At 34.7% G+C, this 26,570-nt stretch overlaps 2 protein-coding genes across 2 annotated transcripts in view; one reads left to right on the forward strand and one right to left on the reverse strand.

Annotated features, from left to right (window-relative positions):
* LOC108732523 (26S proteasome non-ATPase regulatory subunit 1) overlaps positions 1 to 26,570 on the forward strand; it is a 306,055-nt gene that overhangs the window by 160,876 nt on the left and 118,609 nt on the right. The gene's annotated exons all lie outside the window — the stretch shown is intronic.
* LOC108732525 (5-hydroxytryptamine receptor 2A) overlaps positions 14,879 to 26,570 on the reverse strand; it is a 103,519-nt gene continuing 91,827 nt past the window's right edge. Inside the window, exons 6-7 of the mRNA XM_018463389.2 lie at positions 18,919 to 19,212; positions 14,879 to 15,257 (exon numbers count right to left, since the gene is read on the reverse strand). Coding sequence (XP_018318891.1) covers positions 15,053 to 15,257; positions 18,919 to 19,212 — 499 coding nt within the window. The 3' untranslated portion in view covers positions 14,879 to 15,052. The remainder of the gene's footprint in view (positions 15,258 to 18,918; positions 19,213 to 26,570) is intronic.

Consider the following 26,570-nt stretch of genomic DNA (forward strand, 5'->3'; position numbering starts at 1 on the left):
TGCTATACCCATTGATTTTAGTGCAGTTTATTATTTTTTTTATATACCTGCCTTCAAAATGTTTACTTTTATAGCCGGAAAGCACTTTTCATGTATTTCCTTTGAGAGGAAATTACTTAGCAGTATTGGCAAATAAAGAAACTCGAACTAAATCACTCGCTGCGGTTTTTTAGGGAGGTATTTCCTGCAATTTTCATCGAAAAAATAATAACGCTTATGTACGGAGCATACTCTGAAAATTTTCTAAGAATGATTTCAAACGATTGAAATCTGAACAGTAAGAAGAAAACAATTTTTTTTCATATCATTAGACGGAAAGCATTGAAATAAATAAAACTTTGTCCCTTTATATAATGTTTGAGAGTATTTAAAATATTTCCCCGATTTAAAAATGTTCAATCTCTCAGAATCTCTGAAAGCGAGACTCGAGTCTCCGTCTCTCATCGAGTCTCTTTGGTGTCGCTGAGAGAGACTGTCGAGAGACTGTCAAAGAAACTGTTTAGCGTCTCTGAACGAGAGACTCGAGTCGCTCATACAGAGATCCTCATTTCATATCCAGTCTCTGAACGAGAGACTCGAATCTCTAAATTAGCAATTTTATCGTTCGAGTCTCTCATACAGAGACTGTGAGAGATCCATAAAAACACCTAGGCAATAACTGAGAGACTGTGAGAGACGCTTTTAGAGACTCTGAGAGACTGAAAATTTTTGTCTAGGGTCGCATTTCGTTTATATTTTAACGCTTTAATTAGAACATTTAAATTTAAGAAGAAAAAAAAAAGGAGTTTTAAACCTTCTTAAGAAGTTCTAGAACTAAGCACTTTGACTAAAACGTTGTTATTTGAATGAATCTCAAAGCCACATAAATGAATGAATGAAAGAAGGTGTTCGTACATATTATAGAAAAGTAAGAAGTATGAAGTCGGGACAAAAAAATGTTTATAACGCGTCGTGGTTTTTGCTCATTAGTACAACGCGTTGTGGAGAATTATCAAAAGAATCAAAACACAAATTTCGCATTATCGTCTTTTTTAACTTTGCAGAAACGCGTTATGTTATTACAGTTTTTGAACATTTATGAAAAATATAATTCGTTATCGCTATAACAGTAAGTGCTGTTTCACGTGAAGCGTATGATCAGGATGCAGCTTCATGAACGTCGATTTTATCCATACCCGACGGAGTGCTTTCATATGCGTGTTGTATACAGGTAAGGGAAATCGAACATAAAAATTACACATTGCGAAAATACATAATTTGACGAACGTGTGAAATCTTTATTCATCTTTATCTATCTGAAAATATCTCCTCATCATCATAAGATCGTCAGTCCTAAGACTGGTTGGACATTCACCTCCACTCTTTCCTGTCCTAGGCTAATCTTCGCATTTCCCTAAAACTAGAACAACCCACATCCTTAATTATTTGCGAACAGTAATCTAATGTAGGTCTACCTCTACTGCTCCTAACTCTTGTTTCTGCTTCTAATATCTCTGACTAGACCTTCATGCCTGAGAAGGTGTCCTACTAACCTATCTCGCCTATTTCTTTTTAACTTCCAGAGTCCTTTCTTCTTCTATTCTTTCTAACACCTCTTCATTTCTAACCTTCTCTATCCACGGTATTCTCATCATTCGCCTGTAACACCACATTTCGAACGCTTCTTTCTTTTCCGCCGCTCCCACCGTCCATGTTTCGCACCCGTACAGCACCGCGCTCCAAACATACACCTTTAACAACCTTTTTCGAATTTCTAAATTAACCGTTTGCGAGATTAGGAGTGACTTCTTTTTATTAAAGGCGACTCTACCCTGCTCTATCCTCTGCTTTATATCCCTATTACTCCTTCCGTTCTGATTTATCTGACTTTCTAGATACCTAAAACCGGCCACATCTTCTAATTTTTCGTCTCCTATCTTTATATACACTACTTTTTTTTTCCTTGCATCCAACTATCTGAAAATATCTCCTGCCTCTTCAAGAAAACTGTCCTAAACTAGGCCAACTCTCAAAATATTTTGAACAAAGGATAGCACCCTTCAAAAGAAACATCTGTCAAACTACCCCGTCCACATCGTAAAATCGCAAGAAAATTTAGGCTGTGAATTTGCCAGTAGCGTATATGGTCAGTAACTGACTATCGTTGTTGTCCATGTCCGTTGTGGTGATTGGTTGTTTCCATTTAAGATGAATATCTGCGTAGTAAAATAGGTGGCTTGGATGATAAAATGAAGAAGAGAAAAGCTCGAAGAGATTGTGGATGGATGTATATGTAATGAAAGTATTCCTACGGTTGCGAAGAACTCCTAATACTTAGATCATTTTATATTTTAAACTACCAGATAAAATGAAATGTTTTAATTATTTGCGTATGTCGATTAAATCGCTTGACGAATTACATATATCACTAATAACTAGCATTGTAGCGAATAATACGCACTGATCATATACTCATTACTTATTTACCCACTGGATCCGACCGAGTACCTGATAATGACGCTGGGTACCCTACCGGAAAAAAACAAAAATTAAAATTGCATTGGTTTAATGTTTATAAAACTTTTTCAACTAGAGTTAATGTGGTTTGGGACATTAATGAGCGTGGTGTTTAACGAAAAGCTGTCCAGAACGAAGACATGAACCATTAACAACCACGTCGGGTACCCAGTTATGCGCTACTCGGACTCGGCAAAATCACTATTCAGTGCATCTCTAATTTAAACATATGACGTCCTGACGATCCAAGTGTGAAACAGGATTGATTCTCCTGAATTTTTTTAGTATAATAATGCAATTTTTGTCATTTATGATATTCCATTTTTTGAATAATGTTCCATCCCCGGTGAGTGTTCCACTTTGTAACGCGTTCATGTAATAATCGAGTTTAAAATTTCATTACTTTTGCTTTTGACTGTACCCTCTGATAGGTGGATGTAGCTTTATTTTCGTTCGTTCGTACGTTCATTTCGTAGTGTTACGTAAAATGTGAGCTTCTTTCGACGTCTCGTCGAGAGCCTTTTACGTGCGATGATGACAGCGGCAAAGGTGTAGCCACTTGGCAGAAGGAATATAAAGGCGTTCGCGAATGCAATAAAGGGCACGTTTTTGGATCCTCCTCGACTCCTCGAAAACGAATTTTGCGAAAACTAACTTGTCATGTTGTTGTCGTCGTGTAGTGGAAAAGCGAACACAGACCTAAATGTCGAACTTTTTCCGACAATATGTGTAAATATACATTTGTAAAGAATAGACAGCCGAAAGAAATATGTACCTACATTAGGTCTTCCCAAAAAAAACTGAACGTTTTCTTTTTCGGCTCTTACGTTAATTTAACATGTTTTAATTTTACTCTACAAAAATCAACTCGACTAAAAAAATTTTGAGAGATCACTTAATATTTTATATAAAAATTGTTTTTTTGTCGTTATTTTTTTGTCATGTTATTAATTTAGTTTGAAATTGTAAATAGATATACCTGCTGTAAATTTTAAGTAGATATGTCAATGTGTAGAGATCGTTCAAAATTTTTCTATATTATTAGTCATTATTCATTAAAGCCAAAGGTCCCGGGTTCGATTCCCAGCGGGGGTGTGACAACAGCAACAATTTTTCCCTCATTAATTTGAGGTAGCGTGTAGTGGGTAAAAAATTCAGAAATGAATTTTCAGAATAATATTTCATATTAAACTAACTCACTTCTAAAAGATATCTAAATTGTATGTAGTCATTATTCATATCCAAATTTGACTTACTCATCTCGTGCAAATTCCGAGAATTAAAGTCAAGTATGTTATTGGAAGTATCCGTCAAATACTATTAAAATACTAATGAATTACCTTTGCTATGTGTTTCTCATAACAGTATTAATGTTAATATCTAAAAACACTAGAAAATTCATTCTCTTTTTATTTTTCAAAAAGCCGGATTACTTGTTTCGCTCAGGAAAAATTAATTGTCATTCTGGAACTTTCTGGAACCTTCTAGAAAATTCTAAAACATTCTCGAACCATGTAGATGGAGGTCATTCATCGGAACTCTATTAACACATTTATCGACTCTGTATACGGACTCCTTTAGGGTGATAGTCTTTTAATCTCTATATCATTGAAACCAACCTCTGCAGCTGAAAACCGAAATCTTATTCATACATGGGGTTATTATACTGTAGCGACCACGAGCGCGATTGTGTGCGATCGGTCATACGTGTGTGTGAGCAGCTTACCGATTCACCTACTAGCCGCGGGCGCTTTTCTTCATGTGCGCCGTATCTGTAAACGTGTGTGTCGTACCTGCGTTCCGGGAAAAAAATTAAACCGTTCAAAGAAAACGAGACTTCTCTGGACGGCAGGAGAATGTTCCCGAAAGAAGGCAAGGGAGTATAAAAAGGAAGAGACGATCGCCGAAGTGGAGTAGAAATAAATTGACCGTTGCAGAGGTGAATCAAGAGATAAATTGAAAGTGATAGAAGTGCAATAAATAGAACAGTGAATAGTAACAGTAGTGTAAATAAATAGAATAATTACCTAAGTTTAGTAATAAGTTAATAGTGTTTTTAAGTCCTTCAATAATGATTGGTGTAAATAAATAGTTTTCTTCTTAAAAGTTAATTTGTTAAACCCATGAACATTACAATACCTTATAACCCTCATGAGGTTGGGGGATTCGGTTAAGAACCTTTAACAGCACGCACAGACAAATTACAGTTACTTTTGTTACAAACATGCAAATATGTTGATTTATAAAATGTATTGTCTATCTTCCGCCTCTTTTCTTCTTTTTCTCAAGTGGTCTCTTTGTGCTGACCTTGCATAATAATGATCCGATTATGTGGAAAATTAATTGTTTTGTTTTTTGTTCTTTTCAGGTTAGTGCCCTGCTTCTCTCACATTTTTTTTATTCGCCTCAGGGTAAGTGACAAAAAATCCTTTCAGTTTTACGAAGCATACACTTTTTTCCCAGAGTTTCTTTGTTATGATTTGCAAGTTAATTGTCTAGTAGTACACGACACAGTTGGGGGAATTTTATTTAAACCTGTCTGTCATCATTAAACAAAGCATTTGATATTTAGTTATTCCCTCCGTTTCGACAGACGTCTACATTAAATTATTCTGTTATTACCGTCCAAATTTGGACAAGTTCAGCTACTTTTCTTGTTGTGCCAATTGAAATGTGGTCTTTGATGTAAATATACAAGCCCCATTAACTAGTTTCTTCGGGGCATGTGATTATACAGGGTGTCCCGGTTATAATAATTAAAAAAAAAAAAACATGGCTTCCTGACACAAAATACAACAAAAAAGTGTTATACAATTTTTCAATCCAGTGACAATTGAGCTCGCAAATCGTCTTTTAAATTTGATCGTACAATTTGTTTCATTACGGGCCTGGATCTAGGCGACTAACGTCGCTCAGGTGATCTAGTGTGGATGTAACAAGTATACCTATCGGGAAGAAGCCGAATGCACTTCCACATTGTAAAAAAAAGGTAAACGTGAAAACGAAAACCATACGTTTTATAAAAAATGTTGAAATTGTCTACCATTCGCTTCAATGCAACACTGACAGCGGCGTACTCAGTTGCTGCTAATTTTGGCCCAGATACCGGGAGTATTTCGAATTATACGATAGGCATTGGTAATGTAATCCACCACCAACTGACGGTTGAATAAGAACCCTGCTAGAATGCACTATTACACTAATTGTCCTTAATGTAATAGTCTTTTATGAAATGACCACTAAATAAATAAACTAACCCTAACAAACAAATAAATTCCACAACAATCTAAAGCAAACTGAACAACCTATTAAGTGTATTTATTCCAGTCACTTCCAGCAGTGTAATTATATGAGGTTATATCAATATTTAGCTTTTTACATTTAATGAAAACAAAATAACCAACTTGATCCTTCTGGACTCATCCTTGTATTACTCTGTTTCAAAATTTAAAAGTGTTATAACATTTTATGCCCAAATGCCCATAGGAGTCTGTGGTATAAATATTATTTATTATAACTGGGACACCCTATATGTATACGGTCGTCATTGCGATACCTACTATACCATATATTGACAGATGATGGCATTTAGTATCATATAATGGGCATTCGTTTTTAGGTGTCCTTATTCAACGTTATTATTGTATTGGTTTCAATATTCCTCTATCAGTGGTCAACTTTGGGTGTACAATATTCCCTGAGGTCTCTCCTTATTAAACAATCTCGCGAACCTATATGGGCAATGTTTCAAACAACTGCAGAGTAAAATATAGCGTTCTTTATAAAGATTATAAATATTAATTGAAAGATAATTACTTTGTTTCCCTGTGAAAATTATTTATATTCATTTAGTTGAGATGATTTATCTTAAAAACATCAATATCATTTCAATTCAAAACATTTTTTATATTCCTCTAAACTAATGCTGCTGGTAACTCCAGCGATTTTTTCTTCATTTCTTCTAAATCTCGAAACATTTTCTCTTAGTGTATATTTGGGAAAAACAACAACAAGCCAGTGGAGAGGATGAGAAACCGTTTTCATGTACATGTAAAAAGTTGACTGATAACTTTAACACGATGTATATAAAAACGGGCGTATTGTAATGCGGATGAAATAACAATTCACATAATTTCTTAGTATCAACGAAACCACCACAAAATTCAGATTTGATTTCATTTACCATGAATTCCAGTTTCTGGAATACTTTCGCACAGCATACAATACTCCTCACCCACTTGCCTACAGAAAATAATTCTTGTTTTTTTTAGCACTCTCGTACCTACTATTAAATAAGTACTTGTACTTGTACTTCATCATTTATGTTAAAAAAAGTTTGTTGTTTTTTGACATCATTCAAATGCTCTTCTCTTTTGAGGACGTATACAGCATTTCTTTTGTGGCAATTCTTTTTTTTTTTTTTATTGCGGCTGCTTCTGGATGCACTCCAGAACACGTGTAAGAAGATTGCCTTTTGTTTCTCGCCTTATTTGTACTTATGTCGTGGTATCGATCGTCCAACTACCTACTTTGTAGTCGATTGCAATGCTTTGGGTAATACTTCTTTTGTTTCAATTTCGTAAGCATTCAATTTATTTCTGTACGGTTTTCTGCCTCTGCCGTTTTTATTCACTTTATTCCCTATTCATACTCTATGTGAAATATTTTATAAGAATATTGCACACTTAAGAGACAACACTATAAGTTTATGGCATTGCCATTAGGGAACCCATTACAGTTTTATTATTATCGTTACTTGTGTAATATTCTTGTCGAACTCAAAAGGGATTATAATTGTATAAGTAGGAAAAGTTAAGCAAATTAGGTAGTTAAGGGAAATTGACGGAAATATCGGTTCAGTAGGTTTAAAAGCGTCAACACCAAATCGTACGTAGGCGATTACAATAACGGCAAAGTTTATACTTACATTTTAAAAATCTGACGTTTAAAATTGTACGGCTGTGCTTTATTTATTTTATTCTATTTATAATAAGTTTTGCAGAAGTAATAATGGCTAATTGTGGTTTATTGTTTCTAAAGTTTAATATTAAGCGTTACGTAATTTATGCAAATCCATTTACAACTTGAAGTCAATGAAATAACTAAAAATCAACTGGAAAAGCCAGAAATCTTAGGAAAATTTGATTTGGGGAAAAAGTAACAGTTCTGATTAAAAGCCTTTTGTGTAAAAAGTAGATTCGTCTATTTTTCGATTGCGGCGGGTTTATTCTGCCCTAAAAGTGAGGATTCCTACTAAAAAATTTTGTATATTTTTCTTGAACAGCGTTGAGGTTAATATCCTCGTTTCTTTTTACATTTATTTTACCATTTTTATTTATTCTTCGTTTGAATTTAAAAATGCCATAACCTGATTTTATTTCTGCTTGAAGTTTTATTCACACTGGAATTTTTAATAGCGTGACGATTAAAAATTTACATCACCCTACGTGAGCACTGTCAAAATGATTACCACTCATGTTTTTCTTTATGTGGACTTTCGCTGATATTTTACAGCATACTCGGCCACTGGAAGTTTTATGTTAAATTTTCGGTTTTATTTTTGTTATTACTATCAGGCAAAACGATCGGACTTCTGTAAAGTTTCTTAACATGGAGAAACGCGAACTGCTGTGAATTTACTATTCGATAGAAAAAAAAAAATTGAGTTATATCCACAGAAATTATAGGTCGGTATCTAAGAATTGAAGCGTGTTTAGATTTGATTAACTATTGACACTTAAATCTTCCTCAGTTAAGAGGAACAAGTGAATCATTGCAATTAGTTTTTGTTTAAATAATGCCCCGAGATAAAAATGTTAGGTCTCTCAGAGTCTCTCAATGCGAGACTCGAGTCTTCGTCTCTCATCGAGTCTCTCTGGTATCGCGTCGAGAGACTGTCAAAAAACTGTTTAGCGTCTCTGAGAGAGCGGGAGACTCGAGTCGCTCATAGAGAGATCCTCATTTCGTATCCAGTCTCCGAACGAGAGACTCGAATCTCTCAATAAGTGGTGTCTCGATAGACATGGTTAAAATTCAAAAAAAAGTTCAACATATTTCAGAGATCCCAGTCTTTCTACGAGAGATTCGAGTCTCTCAATTTTTCAGATTTATTCATTCAATCTCTCTGTGAGAGACTCGAATCTCTGAATTAACAATATTATCGTTCGAGTCTCCCATACAGAGACTGTAAGAGATCCATAAAAACACCTAGGCAATAACTGAGAGACTGTGAGAGACGCTCTCAGAGACGCTGAAAGACTCTGAGAGACTGAAAATTTTTGTTTAGGGGCCATACATAGTTCAGGAGCTCTGATTTCAGCATTTAGAAAATAAAAGAAAAAATAGATAATTAACCNCTAAATCTCGATATAGTTCTTGTCTTTACTTTTTCTCGTGAACAAGAATACATCAGTATGGCCGAACTACTACAATTCCTATCGCTTGTTGGTATATCAGGTTTTGATTAACGACAAATTACATATTAGGATGATTTTGTCACCTTAGACTTTTTTAACCATAATTAAGAACTGTTTTTTTTTGACACATCAGTTGTTTTTGTGTGAAAATTAAAAATTACTAAACTTCCGATGTTTTGCCCTATTTATGTTTTTTTCTGGAAAAAGTACCTTGCATAATTTGTTTTAAAACTTTTAATGCACTATTTTTTTGCGGAAGAGTTCGCATGGTTATTCATCTTTTTAAAATGTAGTCGATTTTTTATTGTTATTTTTCCCTTCCTCGTACGTTAGTAACTTACCTATGTAAAAAATTTTGTGAGGCGTATTGCGGGTCCGGCTCGGCACATGGGATATTAAAGGCGGTTAGATTAACACTACGGGTAAAGTGAAAAAAAGAAGGGTTGATGAAATACAAAGTAAATTGCTACTCCTTTTAAATGCAAAACTTGTGAATATTAAATAATGAAGGTACCTACCGTTTTTAAGTACCTTTTGGGAATATAAAAAAGGGTTGATAAAGTGTGATGACATAAATTTTACTGAAAAACTAATATCTATTAACCAACTAAAAATAAAAACTAAACCGTCCAGAAATATCGGGTTTAAAGATGTCCTTTAAATTCACCGTCTAGACTTTAATTAAGGCCATTTCAGGCTCGTGCTTACATTCTATAAACCCAGCTGTCAGCAGGTTAAAGGCTCTTAATACTAGGCATTATCATGCAGACATTTTATAAATATAAGAAAGCGAAAACGTAAAGTTCAAAAGTCACCTAGAATCTAGAATTAGCAAATGTACGATTAACATGTTTAATATGGATCACTACACGATTTTTTATTTTTCATTGTAAGCTGTTACATACTTAATAATCTATTTCCAGTTCGTTTGGTTATAACGGGTAATTTCCGAAAGTTTTCACTCGATTTCAAAAATTCTTTCACCAATGTACAGAATGGAGCTTTAGAGTAACTGTAAATCATTCCGCTGCAATAAAAGAGGTTTTCTGCAATGTAATTAGTCGACAAAAAACTTTCGAAAGATAGGTACATGAATGCTTTTTACAAAAAAATTCTATAAAGTTTAAAAAGTCCGTGACGACAATTATTTTTATGTTAAGGATGAAGCCACAGGAACAGCTAGCAATTACTAAAATATTGTCTGAATTAATTTGAGTATTAGCTATTTTTTTTATTATGTAAGCAGAGATAATTTTGAGGTAACCATTAGTAAAGCCTTATTATTAATGTTTTCTACACATTTTATTAAATTATGTGGAAAAGTACATTTATTCATCTTTGGCAGATAAATATTAACAATTCCATATGGTTCTTCTAGTCTACCTTCGAGGTATTTGACATCTTTTGAAATTTTAGGAATTTAAAGGAAAATTATCCTTAATCTTTTCCCCTACAATTGTCATAGTCGTGTAGTGGTAGTTTTTCGTCTACAGATGGCGTAACTGCCATTATTTTCAGGAAGCTTTCCTTTGCTATGTGTTTTGTTCATAAAGGATCCTGTTTGAGGAAAATCAATAACTTGTTTACAGGAAACTCCTACACAGTGTAGATTACATCTATGTACATATAGCACTAGTGGGAAAATCTTTGCAGTTTTTGTTCACAATAAAGCAAATTTGAGACTTCCGTTTCTGATTTAAGGAAAACTGCAATTTTTGAATCGCTCAATGCTGTACGTCGTGTTTCCTTTAAATCAAAGTATTTCTGTATTTTTTCATTAGTTGAAAAATCGTCATCATAAATTGTGTTAATAATATTAATAATAATCCTTGGTTCACCTATACATATATTGCTTATGCCAGCATGATGATCTTGATAAATCTCGCGGGATGGGGTTAGCCACCCTTGACTTATGCAGAAGGTCAGGTCTTGGCGGTTATACCAATTTCGTTTATCGGTCGATTTGGTATCATTTGATTTGAGATATAGTTAAAACCGGTGAGTTATTTGCTTTGAAATCGTCCATTTACTTATCGCTCTTTGAATTTTTTTCCTATTTCAAGTCATTTCTTCTTTTTTGTTGTTCAGCCAGTGTAAAGACGAAAACCATTATGCTTATCTACTTCAATCGGTATTTCTAATTCGACCGGTTTTACTATCATTTGAACGGCATTATAAAGTGATTCGTGTAAAAAGGCAACAAAAGAAAGCCGCTTTTCAGATGGGATTTTGCCGAACGGTTTTTGTAACTTCGAAACTTCTGCGTATTCAGACGTCCCGTTGCCTGAAGCGCCGAATACAATACAGAAAGATACAATACGTCTTTCTAAATTTCTCTTATCATACACGTAATTCACATTTAAAGTTCTTAGTAGTGTCAAGTTCAATTTTGGGGTAGGTTTTGTGTTTGCATAGAATTTTGATCTGTTGTCATTTTCGTTTGTACAGAATCTTGGGTCATTATTACAATGTCGGATGCAATAAAGTAAAATATCTATAATCGTTATCATTATCATCATAAGGTCGTTAGTCCTATGATTGGTTGGGCACGCACCTCCACTATTTCGTATCCTGAGCTAATCTTCGCATTTCCCTAAAACTAAAACTACCCACATCCTTAACTATTTGCGAACAGTAATCTAATCTAGGTCTATCTCTACTATTCCTAACTCCCGTTTCTGCCTCTTTCTCTGTTGCATCTCATGCAATAAATATTGTATTATTTTATTATTCGAAGATATTTTTGTATAAATTTAAATTCTATAGCCGGCGTGAGAAAGGCATTTTATTAATTATTTGTGAAGTACCGTCTGTTATAAAACTTTGTATCTTTTGTTAGTCACGTTTCGTGGTTATTGGTGTAGTTTCCAAATTTTATTTTTCCGAAATATTTATAGAAGTACCTGGATAAGGGTAATAACCTTGTTGCTAGCGGAACCGTTTTTGCACCCCCAAACAACGCTCGCTACGCTCAGTTAGGGAACTAGTTATAAGTGTATTTAAGGGTCGAAAGAGAAATATTCACAAGCATTCAAGCATTCATCAACAGACATTCATTATCATCATTCGCAACCAATAACTTTCACACATTAAAATTGAGATTCTCAGAGCTACCTAGATAATTATAATTGTTATATGTATAAAGTAAGTGTTAAGTGTTAATAATTAAATATTTTACAAAACTATCGTCGTTTACCACTTTTTTGAACTAGTTACTCGCTATTAATTTGGCGTTTAACGTGAGGATACCAGAAAGTATTCTTTCGTCATATATTTATTTCGTCACAACACAAAACATTCTCTGACTAGACCTTGAGAAGGTGTCCTACCAACCTATCCCGCCTATTTCTTATTGACTTTCATAGAGTCATCTGTTCTCCTGTTTTTTCTAATACCTCTTCGTTTCTAACATCTATCCACGGTGTCCCCATCACCTTTTCTTTTCCGCCGCTCCCACCGTTCATGTTTCGCACCCGTACAGCGTCGCGCTCCAAACCTTTAGCAACCTTTTTTGAATTTCTAAATTAACCGTTCGCGAGCATAGAAGTGACTTCTTTTTATTGAAGGCGACTCGACCCTGCGCTATCCCCTTCTTTATATCCATACTACTTCTTCCGTCCTGACTTATCTGACTTTCTAGATATGTAAAATCGGCTACTTCTTCTAATTTTTCCTGTCTTTGTATTTGTTCTTTCGCTACTTTTTATTCCCTTACATACCACTGTCAACATCTCTTCTATTTTATTTAAAGCTATCTCTAAATCTGCAAATCATACTAATCTTCTGCGCCTGTATATCTACCCCTTTAGTTGTACTGTCTTTAATGTATAGATTAAAAAGTAGCGGCGACAGTGTGCATCCCTGTCTGACTCCCTTCCTAATATTTACTTCTGTATGTTGCAGCACCAGCTCTATAACTGCCTGTTTCACTTTATACAAACTAAGTATCACACTCCTATCTCTGTAACTCATCTCTACATTTTTAAGTGTATTTAACATTTTATTCTATTTAACATTGTAAATCTCTATTTCTAAATCTACAAATCCTATGTACGCACTCGTTTCTTTTTCTGTCGTATTATTCTAAAGTCTCCACTGCAAAAGCCTCTAGCTTCGAGCCAACGGACTTCACTAATGCCTACTATATCTAATTCTAATCTATACATCTCAACTTTCCAACTTTCCAATTTCCCTAAAATATCTAGGGCAGGTAAAAAATTGTAGTCAATCGTAATTATGCAAAGTGCGTTGAAGTTAGTCAGTGTACCTACTTATTCATAATCAGAATATTTGATTTAAAAGGTGCGAACAAATAAAAGAATAAATTTTAAATAAGCACTGCCGCTTTAAATTCTAATAAATTTTGTTTATTTATGAGATGCGAAACTAAAAAGTAAGTAGAACGTCAATTAAAAATCTTGTGCTGATACGTAGGTTTGTTTGTAAATAAAAAAAAAATGAAGAAAACATCAAATACCATCCCGCTCTCAGGTATTATACATAATTGAATATTTTATTACGCTCGAGGCAACAAAGTTTTACGACAAATAAATAGGTATCTAAATAACAACGTGGCTTACGAACGGAAATTGTAAGTACCTTCTTTTCCGTAGTTTATTTTCTTGGAGAAAGAATTAACAATGAATCGAAACTGTTAAATAGTTTCAATAAAACTTTTATTTTTTTCTTAGACAGATTTATTGTTAGGTAATTATTACAAGTTCGTAATAATACAGATTATAGGTAACTTCACCTCTTTATTGTATTAACAAGAGTATAGGAGGAGGAATTACGAATATATTAATTAGTCGAATGCCGAATGAAGTTAAGAAAGGACAATATTGTCTAGTAAAAGCTGTAAAAATGAAAAGAAAGATTTGCGACAGCTATAACCACCTTACAAGATTATGGTTGTCTCAAGTTTTGTTGTTTTTAATGCATGATGTTCTCGTTTTTTAAGTCCTTTCGACATTCATGTAATCATGACTCCTCCGGCTGTGATGGCTATACGCTTATATCATAATGCTGGTATATCACATTAAATATACGATCAGAAGTTCTAAATTATTAACTATTAACAATACACTTTACATTTAATGCTCAATAAATACTTATTTGATTTTAAAAATATATGTAGGCTTGTAGGTTAATATCTATGTATGTTTTTCTTTCTAATAATGAGCGATTGATATCGGTATATATGCCATTGTACATTTCTTTTACAACTAAATAAGTCAATAAATAATTACATTATTTGGATATTGTTGCTACATATGTCATCCGTACTGTTTCTTTTCTTTTTTACTTTTACACTGCATATATTTTATATTTAGTCTCTAAAATAACCAACTTGATCCTTCTGGACTCATCCTTGTATTACTCTGTTTCAAAATTTAAAAGTGTTATAACATTTTATGCCCAAATGCCCATAGGAGTCTGTGGTATAAATATTAATTATTATAACTGGGACACCCTANATATATATATTTTTTTTTTATTTAAAGTGGATCAGGACGCATGAAAACAATTTAAAAAGTTTAATTTTAGTCTACATTTTAGTTTCAGTAGCTGGAATCTCGTTAAATTATTTATAGTTGAAGGAAAACCTCAAAACGTTTAACTTATAAAAGTTTTAGTATGAATTGTTTAAGAAGGTTTTAAAAGTCCACAGTTCACTTATAATTAGTGAAAAGTAACAGCCTTTAAATGGAAAGTAAATACAAAATTTCAGGTTTTGCTTTTACTTTAGTCAATGCAATTTGAATGCAGGTCACATCTAGTTTAACTTATTGCGATATCATGAGTCTGAGCCTGAGATGAAGAGAACAGTAACTTTTTTAGATTCGAAACGTTTTCACTATACAGAGGCTGTAATGTATTATAAATTTACTTTTGAACGTTTTTTTATTGTATATTCTATTATATATATATGTAAATTTAGTTCACCGTAAACTAGATACATACATACATTAGAAGAAACATCATCATGCCTTGTTCCCGTCTTCTTCGGTGTGCGTTTATAAAAGACAAATTCTGATGAAAGAATGAAATTTGCTAAAATATTTTTTTGCAAACCTAGATTGTTTAACGTTTGTTTAAAAAAGGCCTATTAACGTTCGCGTTCCAACGTCAGTTTTTCGTCAGATATCCTCGTCCTGTGAATCGTCCGTATCCTTGAAGTTTGAGGACGATGTCCTGATAACCATGTAAGACGTTTCTTCAGAGCCCGGTGTTACCAGTGGCGTCCCTTGCAAACTGATGGCCAAAGGTAAAGCCGACGGCCTACACAAACTAGCTGCACCCCTTGCTTCAGTTACTGATCTATATCGTGTCGGTCTTGATAACCTAAATAAAAAGTAATAATTATAATAATTTAAATAAAAAACATGTGTTTAGTAGTATTTAATATTTATATTCTCTTGGTGATTATTTCTTTTAAATATGAACCACAACATGATTGTGGTTAACTAAACCGGATCGGATCGTAAGTAGAAAAGAGAATAAAGGAGTACAAGGCTGAGGATCCGATCCGATTTCTCATCGTGTTTGCAGCGTCTTAACCTATGTATCGTACAATTTGGGTCGCGTCGCGATTTTACCACTTGTAGGTACGTGGCTGTTTTTTATCGCCCAACCGTCGTCCTCCCGACTTCAGTTTAATCGGGTTCGTGGACAGCCGACCTTACTGAGTTACGCAGTAACAAAGCTGTTACTCAAGATGATTTTAGTAATTGAAATTAAAGAAATAAGTATTTGGATTTCCTAATGGATTTAAAGGATATCAAATTTCTACAGATCGTTCAATTTTCTTCTTCGTCGTTCGTAGTATTTATTCCATTACGGCGTCTCTCAATTTTTTCGTTTTATTCGGTAACAAAGTGAGTGGCGTTTTCGGCAAACTTGGGTCAACAAAGTTAATATTGTAATGTTTACTATTAGGTTCAATAGTCGACGTTCTGAGAACTATATTTTTGCTGGGATTAAAAAGAATATTTTTAAACTAGCTTTCAGCAACAAACAGAAAATACACAAAATCGGTGAAATTACTGTTATGTGCCGAAGGAAAATGTTAGTTTTGCAGGTTTTTTAACTTATAAGTTTCTTGAATCAACTGAGCACATAATTTAGAAAAACGCTAAGTGAATTTATTTCAAATTTTTATCAGAAGAGAATAAAAGATCGAACTGTTTGTATTGCTGGGTGGTATTTCTTACATTATTGACATATCTACTATCTTTTATTAAGTACTCGTTTTAACTCTAAAACTAAAAATAAATTGTAGGTGGGTACCGTACCAGTATTGACTATCAATTATGTTAAAGATGTGATTTTAGATTTTAATAACTACTATTTTCGATTATCATTTCTAATGCTCGGCCTGGATCCGGCCGGGCACCGGGTAATGACGCCGGGTACCCGGGACAGTGCCGTGCCTGGTAATAATTATACCAGTGAAGAAAGAAAAAACCAACACTAGCAATAATAGTAATTTAATAAGTTTAACAAAAAACTTACCTAATGAAAATTGGTAGTTAAGATTGTATTGAGTTCGTTCGTCCTAATTCGTATTATTTATTGATTAGTATACTAAATCTCGATATAGTTCTTGTCTTTACTTTTTCTCGTGAACAAGAATACATCAGTATGGCCGAACTACTACAATTCCTATCGCTTGTTGGTATATCAGGTTTTGATTAACGACAAATTACATATTAGGATGATTTTGTCACCTTAGGCTTTTAGTATTGATGAACATTATATGTAGGCTCGTTTTAACGGTTTCAACTCAACCCTCTCGTTGAAAATCCGTGAAGCAAGAATTAAAATTTCATTGGTTTAATGTTTAAACGACTTTTTAAACGGGACTTAATGATTGCTTTCGGACGTTGGTGAGGGTGGTATTTAATAAAAAGCCTGTCAGAACAAAGACATGAACCATTAACTGTAGTGGCACAGCTAATTGCCGGAAAAATCACAATCCGATGCATCTAGCTTACGACAAAGAATTTTCTTCGGCGTGAAAAGATAATTTACAATATGTTTTTGACGTGACAACGTCTTATAATTCGATGGAGCCGGCTGCACGCACGAAAAAACATGACTCATGCGGCGTTACCTCGCTCTGAGGCGTTCCATTTAAGGCTTGAAGTGCAAGCGAGAGCGCGGAACGAGCGACAAAGAGGCACGATCGGCCTCCGCGTTCGGCAGCGTTCGACATCTGTCTCTCTCCTACTTGAGTGAGCGATGCTTCCGCGTGGACAGCTGCTATACAATAATACATTTCCATTTACCTCCTTCTCTATATCCATACAAAATATCTATCAAACAAATAAAATTAAAATTTTCTCTTGAAAAATGAAACCATTCCATCAGTATTTTCTTATGACGTTGTCACGTTTAACTATCGTCAGTAAACCGACTTTACAGACTACCGATTTTTTTTTGTTGCTAGCATTATTCATTATTATGTTTTACGTGAAATTTTTTTACGTGAAATACTGTTGCGATTATATCGAATAATCGATTCCTGCTGTATATGTATGTATTTATTCGGGATCGTAAACACAAACGATATCTGAAATGGCTCAATTGGCTGCGCACTTCAGATGATATCGAAAAGGAAAGAGCTGTTTAAATTTTTACGGTTCATTGAATTAATGTAGGTAAATAAGTCGAATATGATGATAAAAGGATCCTAAGGATGCCGTTAGTCGAGAGTAAAAGGAAAAGGAAATAACCAACGGGAGATTTGAAATGGGAAAAAGGTTGCCATTGAGACAGTTTTTCGGAAGTATGTGTCTATAAAGTAGCTCGCTGATCAACTTAAACTTCTGCTGTTTAATAGGCTTTCATGCCCACCTTTTGTGAGGAACTTTAAACCAACCCCTCCGTCTCCCTTTAGTCCTTTCTAATAAGAAAATTAATCACGTTGTCGACGAAAATTACCTATTTGGAACTTTTAATTACGAAAACGTTTAATGCAGTTGTTAAAGAGTTGAAAGTCACGAAAATACGTTAGCTTTAGGCAATGTCTGGCTTTATATTTTTTATCGCCCAAGACAGCCTTACATACCCTTTTCCTCATCTTTTGCAGGGTGATAATAATTGAAAGTTTATCATCGAGCGCCCTTAAATAAAGTTTTAACACGTCGTAATTACTTTTGACTCAAACGATTGAGTAATGTAAAAGATCGAAGACAAGAAAGACCTCCATTGAGACGGTTTTGGCAATAATTGCAAACAGGTTTAAAAATAACGATCAGGTGATTTTTTGCGTGTTTTTCACTAGTTCGTAATATTCCATATTTTCTCTTAAATGTGAACAGAAATGTGGAGTTGTGTATTAACAGATATCTAGCACAAAAAATAGTTTCGTGAGCGAAATGCGAAGATATCGGCGTCTCACATTCATTAAGAGTAAAATGTATCTGGACTTTACTGGACGAAAAATTAAGACTTATGCGTGAAAAAAAAAATAATCGACGAAAAAGAACACTGAAATGCCAAAAATGAAATTGATCAGTCTTAATAGGTAACTTATCTTATTTTTCGATAATTATTGTTTTTCGCTAGAGATTTCGCGTAGCATTTTTATGTTGTTTTGAGTTGATTATTTCATTAAAAGTAATCTAATAATTTTCGTTGATTGTTTCTTTGGCGCCTACTTAAAATTAGTTACCTGCATTAGTTCAGGAGTTGTTTAGTTTATACAACTGGAAAGGTTTATTTTAATTTTATTTTTAGCTTTTCAGTTTTCTATTCCGTCGTTTTAATTTTTTGTAGCAAAGGTTAAATAATAATCGTCTATTTTAGTTCACGTTTTTGAGTACCTAGGAAATTAGCAGGTCCAATTGGTTGTAACGAACTAGTATTTCTTTGGGAGATTGACCTAACAATCACGAATGTGGTTTCAAAATTCTTGCATTGTTTAAGCCTTCGACAATTTGTTTTCGTAATAACTATTTTACCTATTTTTTTTTTATTACCTATTTGAGAATAAATTTACCTGTGACATTTGCAAAGTAAGAGTCTGATAAAGGCGGCCCTGAATGTTCTGTTAAAGATCGTGTAAATGATAGGGTTGATGGTGGAGCTGACGTATCCCAACCATAAACAAACGTCTATCACGTGCTCGGGCACAGGACATTCAGGACATGCTGCGAAGATAATGTTGAGGATAAAAAAGGGACCCCAGCACAACACGAAGGTGAAAAATACCAAACCCAGTACCTTGGAAGCTCGTTGTTCCGTCGCCACCGAATTGGCTATATTTTTTCGCTTCACTCGTCCTGTCAACATCCTGAAATAAAAAAACAAGTATGAATACTTACATTGATACCAACAAAGTGATTCATTTTTTTTTGGTGTGCTAGCGACGAACAGAAGTTAATTAACTATAATAACAACTGAGCAATAAGAAATTGTTATCTGGCCTCAGCGGTCGCCGCTGTTCGCTGACTCAATCAGCTATTATCAACCAATTAACGGCCGGTAGTAATTAATATAAAATACTATGTACCAACTTAGGAATTTAACTACTACCCCGCGCGTACATTAGTACAGACACCACATTTTTTCTTATGGCATAGGGGATATTTTTAAATCTTGTCATTATCATCATAAAGTCGTCAGTCCTAAGACTGGTTGGACACGTACCTCCACTCTTTCCTATCCTGAGCTAATCTTCTCATTTCCCTAAACCTAGAACAACCCACATCCTTAACTATTCGCGAACAGTAATCTAATCTAGGTCTACCTCCACCCCTCCTAACTCCTGTTTCTGCCTCTAATATGTCTGACTAGACCTTCATGTCTGAGAAGGTGTCCTACCAACCTATTTCGCCTATTTTTTATTGATTTCCATAGAGTCCTCTTTTCTCCTATTCTTTCTAATACCTCTTTATTTCTAACCTTTTCTACTCACGTTATCCTCATCATTCGCCTATAACACTACATTTCGAAAGCGTCTTTTCCGCCGCGCCCACTATCCATGTTTCGCATCCGTACAACGCCGCGCTCCAAACATACACCTTTAATAACCTTTTTCGAATTTCTAAATTAAAGGATCTTTTTCGTATATCATTTCAACATCCTATAAGAAACTGTGATGTATTTATTAGCTATTGAAAATGCATATTAATTAGGAATCCTATTCTATTTCTGCACAATTTATATAAGAGATGCACAAAACAGTCTTAAAAATTAATTTGCAGTTACATTTCCTGCTGAGGGTGATACATAGAAATAACGGCCAATCTATGTTCAATGTTTTTGTTATTGTTGTGAAGGATTTTTAAATTTTGGTCATGTAATTTACTGTATTTGTACAGCTCCATTTACTGATCAATTTATCAAAGTAATTAAGATTTAAAATTGAATCCACAAAGTTTAATTGAAGTTATTGACAATTTGTTGGTTGGAAACGTGAATGTAATTCAATTAGTTTTAGGGCTTTTATTCCCGCAATCGAATTATGAAATTTTCGTTTTCTACTTGTTAACGGTTAATATGTTTAAATCCGTCTACCGGCTAGAGATAGAAATTGGTGTACGAAAACAGACGGCAATATTTTATATTTCATTGGCAGTCGTTATTGCACGTTTGCCGAGAATCATAAACATTACATTTTTCGAAGAAGGAAAATCCTGCAGCCTGTAAAATCAAACAATTTACTACTTATTCCTGGAACAATTAACGCCAGAATGTGGTAATGTACAGTACATTCCGCTAATAGCATTATCTGTATCTTTTTGGGATTATATGAACTGAATGCTTAAAAAAAAATATCATTTAAAAGTGTTGCAACAGAGGCTTATGTATTTGGAATAGGGTAGAAGTTGAAAAATTCATAAGCCTGTCAAAAATAAGGGCTGAACTCCTGTATTCAATTCCAAGTTTGCTTAAATTGGGAAGACAAAACCAATCATCAGCATCATAATACGGTTGTCACTCCTAAAACTGGTTGGACACGCACTTCTATTCTTTTGCTATCCTCGCATTTCCCTAAAAATCCAATATCCATATCTACTTCCAAACAGTAATCTAATCCACGTCGATCTCTACTTCTCTTAACTCCCGTTTTTGCTTCTAATGTGTCTCTAAATGCCTGACAAGGTATCTTACCAGCCTATCTTGCCTATTATTTTTTATTGACTTCCATACCGCCCTCTGTTCTCCTAACAGTACATAATACGTGTTAATCCCAAAATGAGAATAGTAACTTTTTACCTTACCCTTATTTTAAGAATAAAAGCGCAACATTCTCTCCCGAGAAACAAATAACATTTACTCCTTATTAGGAAGGGATTGTATTATCCTCTGCATATTATTCACACTCGCCTTCGGCTCTGGTAGCAATTTCCACGAGTAGGGTGTTAATATACTTTCGTAAATAAATGGTAAATGCGAGTTCCTACCTTGGAAGCTATATAACACTTTCTCGTCCCTGAAATTAGGAAAAATCGTACATTCGAGACAGGGGTATGGCAAAAAAGGGTATGCGAGTCTCTGGAAAAAAGAATGGCATCTCCCAGGTGGTAATTCACACCCGAAAAGGAATGCCGTAATATACTCTTTTTACAGAATTAAACGTACCTATGAATAATTTGTTGTAGTAAATAGATGCATTTTGTCTATTACATATATAACTACGCCATAAATTTAATTTGATTAATTGATATCCTTAAGGACAGGACCGTGTTGAGCATTATTGAATCTCATAATATGTAGGAAGTTTTTGAAGATGGCGTTCAGTACGCTGTCCGTACTTATTCATTGAACGCTGTTTAATGGCAGCATATAGGTCGCTAGTAGAACCATGCTAATGTTGTTTATAACCGGTGAGCACCCGTAGTAAATGCCAAAATACCCCTCCACGTATAGTTTTCATCTAGTAATTCATAAATATTATTTTAAATAATTTTTTGCAAACAGAAAGGTTTCAGTTTAGCTCGAAAAAGCGCGAGATTTTCCTAGAGGACATTGATTGTGTGACGAAAACCTAAATGTCCTCCGCTTCTATGACCAAGTGTGGTATTTTTCAAGCCCTCCTACCTCACAGACGGGTCACGTAGTATGGCTACATTCCCTTATTACTATGTACTAGTGCCATAGTATCTACTACTGTATAAATAAATTTCGAAATCGTAGGCTGAAATTTTTCAATTTCTAATCAGCCTGCCGTGGTGTACACTTGGCTACAGCTGCTGACTTTAATATTTCTCAATCCTTCCTGGCTTTTAATATAAAAACATTCTGTCTGATTATACAGTACCTAATTTTAAGTAAAATTTAATTGTTGTATCCGTTGTTTGTAATCTTAGTTTTAATGTCATTACGGGGCATCTTCTGATTAAAATCCGTTCTCATTTTCAACTCTTACGAAAGAGGCGGCATCTTGTGCAGCAGTTAAGTGGCTCTTTATCAGATTTTGAGCCGCAACGTCAACACCGTTTACCCGAGTTGATTTAACAGGAATTCCTAAGCGGATGTATTAGTGGCTATTTTTAATTATTATTACCTCGCCAAGCCGTCTTACAACAACTCTTCGTTATTTGTTCGGTGGCGTTAATGTTCCGGTTTACAACGCCGACATCGGTTACATTCTAAAGAATTATTTCTTTGTTTTCCTTTGCAGATTGTAGATACTTACGGTTTTATCGCAAAAGTTTTCCAAGATCGGCTTGAGCGAGTTTTGTGTTGGGAATTTCTATGTAATTGAAGTTAGATATATGTGCATATCTAACAGTAGAAAGTCGACTTTCAAATTAAATAGTCCATATAAGGGATGATATAAAGGCTGAATTAAATTATTATTATATGGGAATTTCATAAAATTTTAAAACATTTAAACCAGGATTGCCACTTTCAGTGGCTTTTCGTTAGATATATACTAGAAGCAAAATTAAGGGTAAACAGAAGCTAAATAATATATGGAACAGTTGACCTGAATTAAACCATATACAAACATTTTTTGTAGAGAAATCATTATTTTTTTCTGGCAAACGGTTTACTTGTAATGAATAGTTTCGTTCGTGATGCTATACGTTTGGTTATAACGCACAATTCCAGAATGTTTTTGTATAATCCTAATGGAGATGAATGAATTTCAAAACAAACAGTGGAAAATTCATTACGTAAAAATATAAATCAAACTAGACCAAAGTTTGTGGTGTATTTTTTATTTTCATTGTAAAAGAAAAATGAAATATTGAAATTTAATTGTAAGTCCAGAATCGTAGGAAGAGGCGTTTGAGGCATTCCAAAGAATTTTTGTTTCAATTTTAAGGATGCTATATGTACTGTATTGTACAGAAATATCGAAATTGTTGCTATAGTAAACACATTATGGAAATTTTTTTGACGAGTGGGCAGTTGACTTCCTTAATAAAATTTGATACTCATATGTATAATGGAAACGCTACATCAGGACATAAAGACAAAGGTTTACATTGTATAGAAATGTATTTTTATGCGGGCAATAAAAGCTCAAAAAGTTTTGTTTGGTAGTAAAGGAACAAATAGTGGTTTCGAAACTTATGCTCTTATTTGGAGGTAACAAAGAATTCTCATTACTCGTAATTCGAACTGTAATAGGCATCGGCGCTTTTCGTATCTGAACTACGTAAATAGCTACGTTACAATCTGTATCCCTAATGAACTCGGTTACATGAAAGGCAATCGTTTAAGTCTGAATTCAAATGCCTACTTGTAATGTCATGGAATATAGTCAATTTGCCGATAATAATGACCTAAGAAAATATTAATATATAACGAGTTCGCTTAAAAATCATGAATATTTGCGATCTTCAGAACCTTCTAATAAAAATCTACCATCGAGAATAAAAAATATGATGTACCACGTGTTGAAACGATTTTAAAACTGGTTGGATATACACCTCCGCTTCTTCCTATCTTACGCTAATATTAAAGTAGCCCACATCTCTAACAGTTTGAAAACAGTAATTTAATCTGGGCCTTTTTGTGTCTGCCTATATGCCCCTTTTTATTAGATATCTACTGTTTCTGTTTATAATATACATTTGTAACTACGAGGGTGCGTTTTTAAATTCGCGGAATAAGTAGGTAAGTCATTAGTGAGGGTATTTACTTGAGTCATTAGGAATTAAGCAACTCATTATTAGTATAAATACCAAGTTTTATCCTAATTATGTCAGTACTCTTTAAATTATCGTCGACGAAACAAGTCAATCGGGAAAAATTGTGAAATATTGAGAAAATCGAGTACTGTGCTGTTACAAAGTTCTTTAGCAAGCAAGGAAAATCAGTTCAAACCGTACTAGAAGAGATGCCATTCGTTTACGGGGACTCTTACCCAGGTAAAACCATGGTTTACAAGTGGGATACTCTTAGCAAGGCAGGGATTCACTTGAAGACGACCCACGACCAGGCCGGCCGTTGGAAGTGACCACTGCGGAATTATTTCAAAAAGTCGAAAGATGCCCGACTTAAGAAGAAACAGCTCACAGAAATGGTAGGAGTATCAGATACAACCCTTTTTAAATTTCTTCAAGATCATCTTGGCATGACTTAAGTCAGCCGAAAATGCTCACTCTCTCAAAAACAACAGCGTTTGGAGGGTTCTCACGCGTTTGTAGTGAAGATAAATATGTAGTATTGACTCGAATTGTTACTGAGGAAGAAACATGGGTTCATCATTATGAATCTGAGTCCAAACAAGACTCTATGCAGCGGCACAAAAAAGACATACCACACCACCCAAGAAGTAAAATCATGGGGGCAGTCTTTTGGGGCTCAGAAGGAATCCTGTTGATCGATTATAAAGGTGTCTTCATAACCGGAAAATATTATGCATGAATCTTAGAGCTGTTAAAGGAAGCAGTCAAAGAAAAAAGAATAGGAAAATTGACTAAAGGTGTCCTCCTTCTGCACGAAAGCGCGCCTGTTCACAAGAGCCGTGTGGCGATGGCTGCCCTGTAGAAGGTGGGCTTAGAAATTTTGGCTCACTCACCCTACAGTCCTGACCTAGCTCCCAGCGATTATTACCTATTCCCAAACTTGAAAAAAGTCTTCGCGGGAAGAAATTATCAACCGACGAAGAAGTGAAGGATGCAGTTTCGACGTATTTTTCAGACAAAGATAAAATATATTTTTTTCGAAGGTATATGTTAAGTATATAGTAATAAGTTACTTGAAAGATCGGAAAATGTATATAATATATATATAATATATTCATACCTTTATTTCCACTTCTTATCCCCCCGTTCCGCGAACTTAAAAACGCCTCCTGGTAGTTCTTTATGACTCAAGGTGTATTGGTACTACCAGCCTATCTCGCTCATTCATTTTTGACTTTTATAGCGTCCTACCCTTCCTGTCATGACCTTTTTTCTTAGGAACATGTAGAGGTATCGAGTTGAAATTAATACCGAATACTCAAATCTACGATTTCTTGGAGTTGTGTAAAAGTCAAACTTCCCAGTCAACGCAATCAAAAGATTACGAACGTTTGTGCCGCATATTTTTTCTATCGCCTTGTCATTATTGGTATTTTACATTTCCTTTACATCCCAGAGTTTCCTTTATGTGTAGAGTAGTTCATTGAAACGCGGCCGTGGTGGTGGGTGCGCTATTAAAGCTATGCCCCCACGCAAATTAAGTTCTCGTCCTGACGTTCACGGGCAATTTCCTCCGGGCACGCTTCGAGCAGGTCCTGTTGGTCGTGCCTTCTGATCCTTGACACAACTACATATGTACATGCACATGCATATGTTGCATCAACCGTCATCGTCCTTGTTGGTTGGTTGGCTGTCAGAAGCTCCCGTTTTAGCACCATAATTTCTCACATGAAGCTTAATAGAGTGCCCCGTGCGCCGTATGTGACGCGACATATACCTAGTACCGATGGCTTCAAGTGCATCATTTGTCTTGCACCACTTAACGGAACAAGTGATGTAAATAGATTTAAACTTCGGTGTGTGCAAGGTTTGCTAATTAGTTATATTACGTTAGTACACGTTTTCACATAGAAATACAGCACATTTTTAGATGAATTTAATTGTGGATTGTTTCTGAAAAAGTTTTCTCTTGTACGTACAGCTTTGTTTCCCAATTGTTATATTATCATGAGCGTTTTTCTCACAAATAAAGTCAACTAACATGAACGGTGGGCGCGGCGAAAAAGAAAAGGTTAGAAGCGATCGAAATGTGTTGTTACAGGCGAATGATAAGGATTTCGTGGATAGAGAAGGTTAGAAATGATAATGTAGTAAAATGAATAAGAGAACAGAATAAGAAATAGGAGAGATAGGTTGTTTGATACCTTCTTAGATATGAAGGGCTAGTTTGAGACATATTAGAAGTAGATATATGTGGCTTATTCTATAGGGTTGTTCGGAAAGTCATTTCGTTTTTTCCCGACAGAGGATTTAATTGTATTCTTTTGCGCCCAAGTTCACATTTAAGCCGTATAATTTTTATATGCTTTGAGAGCTCATATAGCAAGGCTTGTGTGTGAAAAATTCCAATTAATTCTACGCAGTAGTTTTTGGTTTTTGCCCTTTTAAATATGGAGAGCGATAAGCAGCATTTTCGACATATCTTACTGTTTTACTACAGAAAGGGTAAAAATGCTGTTCAAGCCAGAAAGAAATTGACTGATGTGTATGGAGAAGGTGT

Source organism: Agrilus planipennis, unplaced genomic scaffold (assembly GCF_000699045.2).
Source record: "Agrilus planipennis isolate EAB-ADULT unplaced genomic scaffold, Apla_2.0 scaffold48, whole genome shotgun sequence".
Lineage (NCBI taxonomy): Eukaryota > Metazoa > Arthropoda > Insecta > Coleoptera > Buprestidae > Agrilus > Agrilus planipennis.